Source organism: Musa acuminata, chromosome BXJ1-1 (genome assembly GCF_036884655.1).
Source record: "Musa acuminata AAA Group cultivar baxijiao chromosome BXJ1-1, Cavendish_Baxijiao_AAA, whole genome shotgun sequence".
Classification (NCBI taxonomy): domain Eukaryota; kingdom Viridiplantae; phylum Streptophyta; class Magnoliopsida; order Zingiberales; family Musaceae; genus Musa; species Musa acuminata.
In genome coordinates this window covers 12,024,322-12,037,220 of record NC_088327.1, presented here as the reverse complement: position 1 = coordinate 12,037,220, position 12,899 = coordinate 12,024,322, and the positions used below count along the sequence as shown (strand labels likewise).

General features: G+C 43.1%; 2 protein-coding genes across 2 annotated transcripts; both read right to left on the bottom strand.

Moving 5' to 3' along the window:
- Window positions 1-343: 343 nt before the first annotated feature.
- On the bottom strand, window positions 344-2,948 carry LOC135673929 (G-type lectin S-receptor-like serine/threonine-protein kinase At2g19130). The gene has a single exon (XM_065183331.1). It carries the CDS (start codon window positions 2,925-2,927, stop codon window positions 531-533), a length of 2,397 nt encoding a protein of 798 aa, XP_065039403.1. The 5' UTR covers window positions 2,928-2,948; the 3' UTR covers window positions 344-530.
- Window positions 2,949-9,232: 6,284 nt separating this feature from the next.
- LOC103994957 (G-type lectin S-receptor-like serine/threonine-protein kinase At2g19130) lies at window positions 9,233-11,813 on the bottom strand. Its single transcript, XM_065183323.1, has one exon. The coding sequence runs from the start codon at window positions 11,790-11,792 to the stop codon at window positions 9,399-9,401; it is 2,394 nt and encodes a 797-aa protein (XP_065039395.1). The 5' UTR covers window positions 11,793-11,813; the 3' UTR covers window positions 9,233-9,398.
- Between the last annotated feature and the right edge of the window lie 1,086 nt (window positions 11,814-12,899).

The window sequence follows — 12,899 nt, the reverse complement described above, 5'->3', positions numbered from 1 at the left end:
TTTGGTCTTCTAAAATTAAGTTAAAAAACTGGAAGAGTTAAAATATATTCTCTGGAAAGGTCTATAGGAGTTTTAACTTTTTATTCATTTTTTTAAATTGTAAAATATCCATGCGCAATAATATTGATTGCATTATGATAACTACCAACAATTGTCATTTTTATTCAATTACGAGCCTAAAAATTGATTTTCAACCTAATTCAACATTCTCAATCGTATTTAGATCAATTCAGTTCTCTTTCATTTTATCGTAAAAGATACCTGTAATTTAAATCCTCCATTTGCTCTAACCCATTTGTCCCCTTTTTTCTATGCGTTACCAAAGAAACAAAAATTCATGATATGAGCAATATAGTAGGATAAATAAACTATGTGCACAAGATCTTCGATCAAAGCGCATAGCAGAATTACAATACCATCACGCTACTACAGAGCATGTAAGACACGTTATCTTAGTACAACATTATTATTATTCATTATGAGGGTCTTTGCCAACTATTCCCATGGCAACTTAACCACCAGTACGTGCGCTAGATAGTGCTGAAGTAGTTATCCCCAGCCGACGCGTCATCGTCGAGTAGCTTCTGAAGTAAGACGGGGATGGGCGGTATGCTGACATCTAATACTCCCTCCAGTTGCTGAACCACTTCTCCCATGCTCGGCCTACTGCACTCCAAATCCTGAATGCACCAACAAGCAATCCTACACACTCGACTCAGCTCCTCCTCGTCCACCTTCCCCTTCAGCTTCGGATCCAGCAAGCAGAGAGTGTCGCCTTCTTGCAATTTGATTGCGGCCCAAAGAGGGAAGTAATGCCGATTCCATTCTTCGCACCTTGCCGTGTTTCGCCTTCCCGAGACAATCTCGTGCAGCATTAGCCCGAAGCTGTAAACGTCTGCTTTGGGAGTGATGGCGGATCCTGTGATCCATTCCGGGGCGAGATACCCGAAGGTCCCCCTCACCGTCGTCAGCACCCGGCTGAACTCACGGCCCAGCAGCTTGGCCATGCCGAAGTCGGCGATCTTCGGACACATGTCCATGTCGAGAAGTATGTTCTCCGGCTTGATGTCGCAGTGCATGATGCATTCCCTGCACTTCTCGTGAAGATACGCTAAGCCTCTTGCGATCCCCAGCGCGATCCCGTACCTTTTCTTCCAGTCCAAAGCTTCGCGGCCATCGGCGAACAGAACGGAATCCAATGAGCCCATCGGCATGTAGTCGTAGACGAGCAGCCTCTTGTCACCTTCGCAGCAGAAGCCACGGAGACGGACCAGATTGACATGGTGAATCGTCCCGATGGTGCTCACTTCCATCCTGAACTGCTTCTCCCCCTGCCTCATGCTCTCCAGTCTCTTCACCGCTATGGCGCCCGAGTCCGGCATCTCTCCCTTGAACACCGACCCGAAGCTTCCTCGCCCGAGTTTCTCGGTGAAGCCCTTGGTGGCTTTTTTTATGAGCTTGTAGTCGAATGCAATTAGAGGACCTTGAACACCTCCTGAAGCTCCGACGGTTGCCCCTTTGCGGTATCTCAAGGCCAAAAGCAAGACGACGACAGCGATAGCAGCAACACCTGACACTGCACCGACGACAATCATCGCTGTATTTTCCCTCTTCTTATGATCTGTTGTATCTGCCAATTCTGAAGCGTCAACACGAAGATAAATAGCTCCTGATTTCGCTCCGTTGCTCGAACCCAAATATTTGAGGTTGACAAGGTCGCCCTGCCAAATCGAACAATTGGAGTGAAAAGCATAAGCAGTACAAGAACAATTCCTCAAGCAAGCGATTCGACACTCTTCACGACCGCCGACGGTTGACATCCGCACGGGGTTGGCGGGCGGCTGCGTGCTGGGTAACACGAGGAATCCATCTCTGTCCCCACAGCGTAGAGGGGTTCTTCGGACGCACCCTCCGGTGTGGTCTCCCAGGGTCCATTCATTGGAAGACCGTGGGTTGAATCCCTGCAAACAGTGACAGGGAGCAGAGCTGAAGTTGTTGCAGCTACCGAACGGCCCACAGCGACCTTCCACATCACATGGATCCCTCGGAAGCGAGCAGAACTGCAACATCACTTTGGCCTCCGCATCCCATTTCTGCCTCTTCATTTCACCAGTGAAATCCAGCATAAAGTTGTGTATGGCGGCGCTGTCGCGGACGTAGAAGCTGAACTCGTTCACAATCATGTTGGAAACATGGCTGAAGTTGAAGAAGTAGTTCGATCTCATCTCCGGGATGGCAGTAAATATCTCTCCAGTCCAAACACCGGTGGTCCAGTAGCGATGTCTCCGATCCCTCAAAAGGTAGAACTGGTCGACGCCATTCGGATCGATCTCCAGAGTAAACATTCCCGGTGAAGGGTCTTCTGGGTTCCTCCACGAAGTGAGGAACCGATCTCGTCCCGTCGATTTGTTGTATCCGAGCTTCGCTCCAGGGAGCCATGTGTTGGTAGGATGATCAAAGCTCTGCCACAAGGTGTCAGAACTTACATTATCTTTAAGAACGAGATTACCATCATCAAGAAGCACTGCGACGGTGGAGTTGGAAGCAAGGGGGCTCGAGGAATTGGATGACCAAATCTGGTTCTTCGAGTCTTTGAGGCGGAGGACAAGGCTGCCATCTTCGGCGAGCGTGAGCTCTGAAGATGAAGCACTAGCGACAGGTTTCTCCCTGTTGGCTACCCAAACCACTGTTTTCTTGGACACCTTGTACCAGATGCCTATGTAGTACTTGGAAGAGTTACCCGGGGCGAAGAAACCCAGCTCGAATTTGCCACCTCCGGACACCATGGTCTGACCTCCAGAGAGAGACTGGCCTCGAAATAGGCTTTCATCTGCAACACCGGTACGGGCGCTGAAGGTAAGGAGAAGAAAGAAAACAGACATGCAGAGAGCAATAAGCCGAGCCATATCTCTTCTCCTAGCGGACATGGAGGAGCTCTGCAACACAGAAGCAGGATAACCAGTTGACCTTAAAATAGTGATATCTATCTGCTCGATCTGGAGTCCATTTTATTGGGTATTGATCAAAGAATGTGGTTAGATGTCATTGTTCTCCAAAGTAGAGATGGAAGAGTCACAAAATGTCTCGAGTTCTTCAGGTAAAGTTCTCATGGCCTCTCAACCAAATCTCAAATCGAACGCGTGTTAGGTATTATTATAAGTAAGACAATGACAAGCGGTATGCAGCTTCTTTTCCCCCTTCTAAATGACGAATTTATGTTTTATTTCATCAGTAGTTATGGTAATATGGGACATGAACAGCTGAGACTCTGTTAGCAGTTATTGCACTAAGAGAAGTGGTTGGATGTCACCCGTTCATAATAATAAGAGAGTTGTGAAGCATTGAATTGGATGGATGATGTGCAGATCTAAGTTAGATCTCATCCGAACACCGCTATTTCTCCGAATGCATCCAATAATTTGTAAAGTTTGTTTGATCGATCGATCATGTGAAGCAAAAGATCAACAACAGAAAAATCTTTAAAGACGTTCTCATATTTTATGAACTGATCATATGATTGATGGAAACGTATACTCACCTTCTTTAATATATAAAATATCTTGAGAAATGATTGATTAAGTCAATCTAATATGTTACGTTGATTTGATCACATGATCGAATGTCATATATCGCACGCATATAACAAATTATTCTCAACAAAATTAAAAAGAATATTAATATTAAAAATTAAAAAGGCTTCATTATAGATAATAACTCTTCGTGGGCATGATGAAATATGTGTGAACGCAGCATGATAAAATTTTGACTAATGCTTTTAGACTGATCAAAATTATCCTACACCATCTGAATTAGAATAATAATTTTTATTTGATAATTTGGAGCATTATCCATATGGTACTAGTAAGATAGTCATTGATTGTAAGAGTGTAAAGCATAATTTCACTTGGAAGGACTTGAATTTGAGATCAAAAAAGAAATATTAGAACTATTTGTTGGTGTAAACAACTTTAAGCCGTGGTCTCGGGGTCGACGCGGCTCGGTTCGAGTCCGGATGACGGGGGATCTCTCAAGGGAGGATTCCTCGGGACTACGGAGGTTGCCGACTCGGGTCGGTTCGATCGTGGAGGTGGGTCGTCGTTTCCTTCTGGAGGGAGCTCCTCGCCAATGCGTTCGGAGAGGGTCGCCTCGTCTTCGTCCCTGCACACAGGTCAGGTCGAGATGCTCGACCCGACCCCTCCGATGATTAAGTTAGTGCATCTTCTTTTTTCCCTCCATGGCGCTAAAGAGCGCAAGGGTATTTATAAGGGAGTTTAGTGTCACCTGACGTGCCTGCTCGTAGGGGGCAGGATCGTACCTTCTGATAATGTCTGACATTGTTGTTGGCGTGGCGTGAGGAATTGAGCCTGAGCGGTTGTTAATGGGTCTCGGTTGGCATTGCGGCCCGTGTGGGCCAAGCGCTGTCAGCTCGACAGAGACGTGGGGTGTCAGTTGATGTCACGCAGGTCTTATCGTAATTATCATCCTCATCACTATTGAAAAATTATGATCTAATCCTAAAGTATCATCATAGAAAAAGTAAATTATGTTCTTGATAAACTTAGTCAGGAAAGTTTAACTAATCTAATAACTATAATAACCACTCGAATATATATTTTAGAAGATTTAAAAAAATTAGATATTAGAGTACCCGTCGGCAAGAACCATATATTCTTATAATTAATATGATTATTTAGCCTCTTTTGATTAAAACAATAAAAAATACTCAATCACATGATATCCAAATAAAAAAGATTTGAAGTGACGAAGGACGGAACTCTATGTTCAAAATCCATGATGATGGTTCGTTAAAGTTTAGTAATATATTTTATGTTCTTAATGATCAAAATTAAAAAAAAAATAATGAAAGAAGGTCATAATATAGGATATATAATACAAGTGGTACTAAAATGTATAAACATATTTTAGAAATTTTATTATGTCTTATTTGAGCATAGAAAGTCATTTAGAAATTTTCTAGAGCCTTTGTCTATATCTCAATAAATAAAAGTGGCAAAACATCCCAATAGATTTCATGATTGGATTGTTAGAAACTCAAAAAGGAAATAACATTGTTTTGGTGATTGTGAATCATTTAACTAAGTCAACACATTTTCTTACTATTAAAATTGGTAGCCCTCTTAAACATCCTAGCCAAATTATATATCGACGAGGTTGTTTGATTACATAAATTATTATCGACTATTGTATGAGTTCCTTTCATATTTTTAGAAGAGTTTTGGTAAATCTCTAAGAACTAGTTTAAATTTTAGCATAGCTTTCCACCTACAAATAAATGGATAATCTGAAAAAAAAATATACAAATTCTTGAAGGTATGCTTAGAGCTTGTGTTATTGATTTGAGATGATTTGGGGTGAAAGACTATCATTGATCGAGTTCACTTATAAAATAGCTATCAAGTAAAAACTAAGATGATGTCACCTGAAACCTTATATGGTTAAAAATATAGATCATTGGGATTATATTAGTGATAGAAAGTATTTGGGATATGATATAATATAAGAAACACTCGAATAGATAATGCTCATTCTAATGATCGCTTATAGCTCAAAACGTACAAAATAGTTATGGATAAAAAAAATTAACCCTTGCATTGAAGGACTATTCCATATATGTCAAAGTGTAATAATTGAAGAACTATTATTATAGTAAGAGAAAAACCACTTAAGAATTTGAAGATGTTATAAAAATAAATATTTTTGATTAATTTTGGACTGAGGCACATCAAGTTTAGATAACTAAACTTTTATTTAGGTGAAGAATGTAATATCATAAATATTTTACTCTAAAAGGAAATCCTAAGGATTTCTAGCATATAAATCTACTCTCTCCAAATCACATGAGAGGAGGGAACTAACATTTGAAAAGAGACAAAATATCTTCTTAAGATCTATCTCCGTATCATTCGAGGAGAGGAACCAGCATTGTAAAGGAGATTAAATATGCTCTAAACGAGTCTATATATTATATGAGGAGAGAAATCAATCTTCATAATAATTGTGTATCGGGAACTAAGAACAATAAAAAAAAACATACCTTCAACCATAAGTGATTTATCTTAGATAAACTTTGTTCTTAAATTTTATTTTTTCATTAAGCATTTAGGTTATATAATCTTTTTTATATTTTGTTGATTTTATATCATACAATCTTATTCAAAGAATTACAAGAGTCAAGGAAATTCTCTAAATAAATTATATTATCGATGAACTATGATTTATAATTTTTTTTAAAAAATATTGTTATTGTAATCTAAATTTTTATGCATAAATCACGAGTCTATGAGATATTGATGAATAGTTTATTATGTAATTGATCTCAAATTTAAGGTATTTCAGTATACGTTGAATTAATATTTACCCATTTATCAAAAGATAGAGAGTTGAAATTCTCTTTCGATATATTTTTCATATAATATATCATAAAACTTATCAAAAATATAAACTAATCTAATTGATAAAAATTTGATAAATTATCGTAAGATTTTGAATTAAAAAAAAACCTATATATCATATGTCTCACGTCAGTTTGATAGCCATAAGAATCGATGTACAACAATATGTTAAAAAAAAAAAATAAAGAAATAAGAAAAGAGAACACAAAAACATTGTTGCAATGCGTCTGTCTGCGGCAGCAAGCAAGAGACAGAGAGAGAGAGAGAGAACTGCTGTCCGCACCACGTTGGGGATCCTTTGCCACGCTCCCCGGCGTGACCTGCCACGAGGACTGCTGGCTTCAAACCCTGCAACCAGCGACGGAAGGGCGAGTTGAAGTCGCGGCTGCAACTGAAACCTTCTCCCCTTTGACATCGTCCCATTTCTGCCCCTTCAGTTCACCGGTAAAATCTAGCATCAAGTTTTGGATGGGAATGGTGGAGCTGTCACGAAACCGGTAGGTGAAATCATTCACATCCATGTTTGTAGTGTCGGTGTAGCTACACAGCTTGTTTGATCTCGTCTCTGGCATTGCAGCGAAGACCTCTCCGGTCCACAGGTTTAAGACGAGGTTGCCGTCTTCACCGAGCTTGAACTCAGAAGATGAAGCATTGGCAACGGGTTTCTCCCTTTTTGGCCACCCACACGACCGTTTTCTCGGAGACTGGCGTAGGAGAAGCCCAGCTCGAATTTGCCACCTCTGGACACCATGGTCTGGTCTCCAGAAACAGATTGCCCTCCTAAGAGTGCGCCATATGCAACACAAACGTGGGCATTGGAGGGAATGAGAAGACAAAAAGCAGACGACCGGAGAGCCATGAGCCGAGCCATGCTTCTTCTTCTTCTTCTTGCAAACATGAACTCTGCAACACAGCTTATGCAACTACCGGTGAGTAGCGGAATGCACTCGCTCTTCAATACGGATTTACTGATTAATATAGCTGGTCACTCGAGAGGGAATAAAAAGACAACCGTATCCAATACTTTGCAGGGTAAGTCATATTGCAACAGCCACATAAGCTATGTTGCAGAGTTCCATGTCTGCAAGAAGAAGACGAAGTGTGGCTTGGCTTATGACACGTTGTTGGTTGCCTGCCCTTTTTCTTCCATTTCCCTTTTCGGCCCAGGTTTGCGTTGCATTTGACACTCTTGCGACGACAATCTCTTTATGGAGACCAGACGATGGTGGCCAAAAATGGTAAACTTGAGCTGGGCTTCTTCACCCCAAGTATTTGGTGTGAAGAAAACAATAGTTTGGGTAGCCAATAGGGCGAAACCTGTTGCCAATGCTCCAATTCTGAGCTCAAGCTGGCCCAAGATGTCAACCTTGTCCTCCTCACAGGCTTGAAGAACAAAGTCTGGAACTTCCCTTACTTCGAACTCCGATACCGTAGTGCTTCTTAACGATGACAATGTTCTTTTGAAAGATAATTTGAATTCTAACATATACTAGCAAAGCTTTGATCATCCTATATATACGCTATTGGCTCCCTAGAGCAATGCTTGGATACGAGAAGCTTCAGGAGCAGATCCTTCGTTTACATTCAAGATCGATCCAGATGGCATTGCATGCCCGGTTCTACTTACTGAAAGATCAGCCGACATCGGTACTATACCACCGGGGTTTGGAGTAGAGTGGTCTTTTGCTACAATCCCAGAGACGAGATCGAACAACCTGTGTTAACTATGGCAACACTGATGTGAATGATTTCACCTATCGCTTTCGTGACAGCTCCACCATCGATTTTGTAAATTACCTCGATACTTGAAAGTTAATTTCAGGATTTATATTCATATTAGTTGGAGGAATAATTTCTTAACAAAATATAAAATAAATTTTTATTACATCATCAATAATGAAAGTTGAATTTATGATATACTTTGAGATCATAAATCAAGATTTATAGTAGTGAAATAAATCAAGATATTTTTTTTTAAAAATAATAAATATTTTAGTGATTCTAAGTATACTTAGATAAAGTACTCGGTAGTTAGAGATAGAATCTAAAAACAACAAGTATTAATAGAAAGGCTAAGCACTTGTTGATTAATTTACTAAAGCTTTATAGTCTAAAATATTTAAAGAATATAGTCTAAAATTTGCTAAAGCTTTATTGGATGGTTATTTACATCTAAATTATATTTTTTCTTCTAAAATTAAGTTAAAAATGGAAGTGTTTAAAACTATTATCTAGAAAAAAATTAAGAAGTTATGGCTTTTATTTATTTTTTTAAAATGTAAAATATTCATGCGTGATAATCTTGATTGCATTATGATAACTACTAACAACAAGATGTGAAATTTTATAATATTTTAAATAATGGTATGTTTTATCGATGAAATTATTTTTTTTAACATGTTATAGTTATTCATTTTTCATATCACTCAGCAATTCAAAATTTAATTTTCTACTTGGATTGGTTGGGGTTTGATTAAGATGCCATACCTGCATCTATCTATATTAATATGATATCATCTTGGTGGCGTGATAAGGTTAAAAAGTTTAATCATTAGGACTACTTGAATCTAATAGCTTGATGCAGTGGGAATAGTAAGTAATAGAAACCATTTTTTATTCTTTTTGCAAATATCAATACTTATTATTTTTATCGTATAACGAGCCTTTCTCAATTGTATTTAGATCAATTCAATGCTCTTTTTTTTTCTCATAAAAGATATTTGTAATTTAAATCGTCCATTTGGACTGATCCATTTATCCACTTTCTTCTCTTCTATAGGTGACAAAGAAACAGATAAATTCATGCTATGAGCAATCACTACTAGAATAAACTATTTATTTATTTAATTAAGCTTTGCTCAACATCTTCGGTCAACGTAACATTAGCGGAATTACAATACTATCACGCTACAGCAGAGCATATAAGGCGTGTTACCTCAGTACAACATTCATTATTCATAATGCGTTTTACTACCAGTATGTATTCTAGATGGTGGTGTAGTAGTGGTTATTCTCAGCCGACTCATCATCCACAAGCTTCTTTAGCAAGGCAGGGATGGGCGGTATGCTGACGTCTAATACTCCCTCCAGTTGCTGAACCACTTCTCCCATGCTCGGCCTACTGCACTCCAAATCCTGAATGCACCAACATGCAATCCTACACACTCGACTCAGCTCCTCCTCGTCCGCCTTCCCCTTCAACCTCGGATCCAGCAAGCACAGAGTGTCGCCTTCTTGCAATTTGATTGCAGCCCAAAGAGGGAAGTAAAACCGATTCCATTCTTCGCGCGTCTCCGTGTTTCGACTTCCCGAGACGATCTCATGCAGCATTAGCCCGAAGCTGTAAACGTCCGCTTTGGGAGTGATGGCGGATCCTGTGATCCACTCCGGGGCGAGATAGCCGATGGTCCCCCTCACCGTCGTCAGCACCCGGCTAAACTCGCGGCCCAGCAGCTTGGCCATGCCGAAGTCGGCGATCTTTGGACACATATCCATGTCGAGAAGTATGTTCTCCGGCTTGATGTCGCAGTGCATGATGCATTCCCTGCACTTCTCGTGAAGATACGCTAAGCCTCTTGCGATCCCCAGCGCGATCCCGTACCTTTTCTTCCAGTCCAAAGCTTCGCGGCCATCGGCGAACAGAACGGATTCCAATGAGCCCATCGGCATGTAGTCGTAGACGAGCAGCCTCTTGTCACCTTCGCAGCAGAAGCCACGGAGGCGGACCAGATTGACATGGTGAATCGTCCCGATGGTGCTCACTTCCATCCTGAACTGCTTCTCCCCCTGCCTTACGCTCTCCAGTCTCTTCACCGCTATGGCGCCTGAGTCCGGCAGCTCTCCCTTGAACACCGACCCGAAGCTTCCTCGCCCGAGTTTCTCGGAGAAGCCCTTGGTGGCTTTTCTTATGAGCTTGTAGTCGAATGCAATTAGAGGACCTTGAACGCCTTCTGAAGCTCCGACGGTTGCCCCTTTGCGGTATCTCAAGGCCAAAAGCAAGACGACGACAGCGATAGCAGCAATACCTGACAATGCACCGACGACAATCGTCGCCGTCTTTTTCCTGTTCTTATGATCATTATCCGCCAATTCTGAAGCGTCAACACGAACATAAATGGCTCCTGATTCTGCTCCGTTGCTCGAACCCAAATATTTGAGGTTGACAAGGTCGCCCTGCCAAATCGAACAATTGGAGTGAAAAGCATAAGCAGTACAAGAACAATTCCGCAAGCAAGCAATTCGACACTCTTCTCGGCCGCCGATGGTTGACATGCGCACGGGGCTGGCGGGCAGCTGCGTGTTGGGTAACTCGAGGAATCCATCTCTTTCCCCACAGCGTAGAGGGGTTCTTCGGACGCACCCTCCGGTGTAATCTCCCAGGGCCCATTCATTCCGTGACCGTGGGTTGAATCCCTGCAAACAGTGACAGGGAGGAGAGGTGAAGTTGTCACAGCTACCGAACGGCCCACAGCGACCGTCGACATCACATGGATCCCACGGAAGCGAGCAGAACTGCAACATCTCTTTGGCCTCATCGTCCCATTTCTGCCTCTTCATTTCACCAGTGAAATCCAGCATTATGTAGTGTGTGGCGGCGCTGTCACGGACGCGGTAGCTGAACTCGTTCACATTCGTGTTGGAAACTTGGCTGAAGTCGACGAAGTGGTTCGATTTTATCTCTGGGATGCCACTAAACGTGTCGCCAGTGCAAAGCCCGGAGGCCCAGTAGCGCTGTCTCCGATCTCTCAAAAGGTTCAACTGGTCGCTGCCATTCGGATCCAACTCCATAGTAAACATTCCCGGCGAAGGGTCTTCTGGGTTCCTCCACGAAGTGAGGAACCAATCTCGTCCTGTCAACTTGTTGTATCCGAGCTTTGCTCCAGGAAGCCATGCGTTGGTAGGATGATCAAAGCTCTGCCACAAGGTGTCAGAAGTTATATTATCTTTAAGAACAAGATTACCATCATCAAGAAGCACTGCGACAGTGGAGTTGGAAGCAAGGGAGTTCGAGGAATTGGATGACCAAATCTGTTTCTTCGAGTCTTTGAGGCGGAGGACAAGGTTGCCATCTTCGGCGAGCGTGAGCTCTGAAGATGAAGCACTGGCAACAGGTTTCTCCCTGTTGGCTACCCAAACTACTGGTTGCTTGGACACCTTGTACCAGATGCCTATGTAGTACTTGGAAGAGTTACCTGGGGCGAAGAAACCCAGCTCGACCTTACCACCTCTGGACACCATGGTCTGACCTCCAGAGAGAGACTGGCCTCGAAAGAGGCTGTCATCTGCAACACCAGTATGGGCGCTGAAGGTAAAGAGAAGAAAGAATTCAGACAAGCAGAGAGCAAGAAGCTGAGCCATTTGTCTTCTCCTAGCAGACATGGTGGAGCTCTGCAACAACAGGGTAACTAGTTGGCCTTAAACGTTTGATACGTTGGGACGGTGGAGCAACAAGAAAAATAAAATAAATTACTATGATCTAACTAAAAGAAAATATTTTTAATTAAAAAATTAAAATAGAATTAAACAAGAGATAAGACTAAGAATACTTACAAAATAATCTTGTGCACTGATGAGGATAATAATTATTGTTACGGTAAGTAACTTTTTTAACCGTGACCTTGGAGTCGACGCGGTTGGTTCAGGGCTCCAAATGGTTCGGATCAGACGCGGCTCCCCTTGGGATCTTGTGGTGGCTGATGCAGGGGATCTGGCTGGGAAGTTCCACGGCGCCGAGCAGGTCCAGCTTCGGTTGAGTACCTGCACAAAGGTCGGGTCGGTGGCTCGGCCCGACCTCTCCGACGATCAAGTCAGTGATGCGGAGTGGAGTTTTTGAGTGAGATCGTGTCCCCCCCTTTGCCCGTTGGGGGCCAGGGGGTATTTATAAGTGGGTTTGATGTTACCTGATGTGCCATCCTGCCAGGACAGGGTCGTACCTCTGATGACGTCTGCCGTCGTCGTGGGTGTTGCGTGGAAGGCCGAGCTGCTGCAGAGTATGGGGAGTGTCAGTCGACGCCTCCCCCTACCTCGGCCGGTCATGAGGGGTCGGCCGAGGAGGTCGTTTGGGTACGGCGGGCGTGGGTGCATGTTGCGTCGGCGTTAATGCTCGCTCCCTGGGGCAGTGTGCCGCGCAGGGGTGTTTGACGTGGGGGTGTATTACGTCAAATCTCGGGGTGTTATGTCAAATCAGTTTTTACCCCTATCATATTCCCCCCCATAAGGAGCTATGCGTCGGTTTTTGCAGGCGGAGAGTCCGATGCATGGCTTCTCACTCCAGGTGGGCTGTTCATGCGGATCCGGGACGTACGACGCGGGCGGGCTGGCCGCGCGGACGTGTCTCGCGCAACGTGGGACCGAGGTGCGCAACTCAGTCAGGGGGCCGAGCAGAGTTGGACTCGGGGATCACGGAGCCCATAAGGATCGAGGAGCACAACGCAGGCGGGCTGGCCGCGCCGGCGCGGTCTCGGATGGCGTAAAGCCGAGGGCCGA

What these genes read in the sequence shown, in the direction of transcription:
- LOC135673929 (XM_065183331.1), bottom strand. Translation starts at nt 2,927, where the DNA reads ATGTCCGCTAGGAGAAGAGATATGGCTCGGCTTATTGCTCTCTGCATG.
- LOC103994957 (XM_065183323.1), bottom strand. Translation starts at nt 11,792, where the DNA reads ATGTCTGCTAGGAGAAGACAAATGGCTCAGCTTCTTGCTCTCTGCTTG.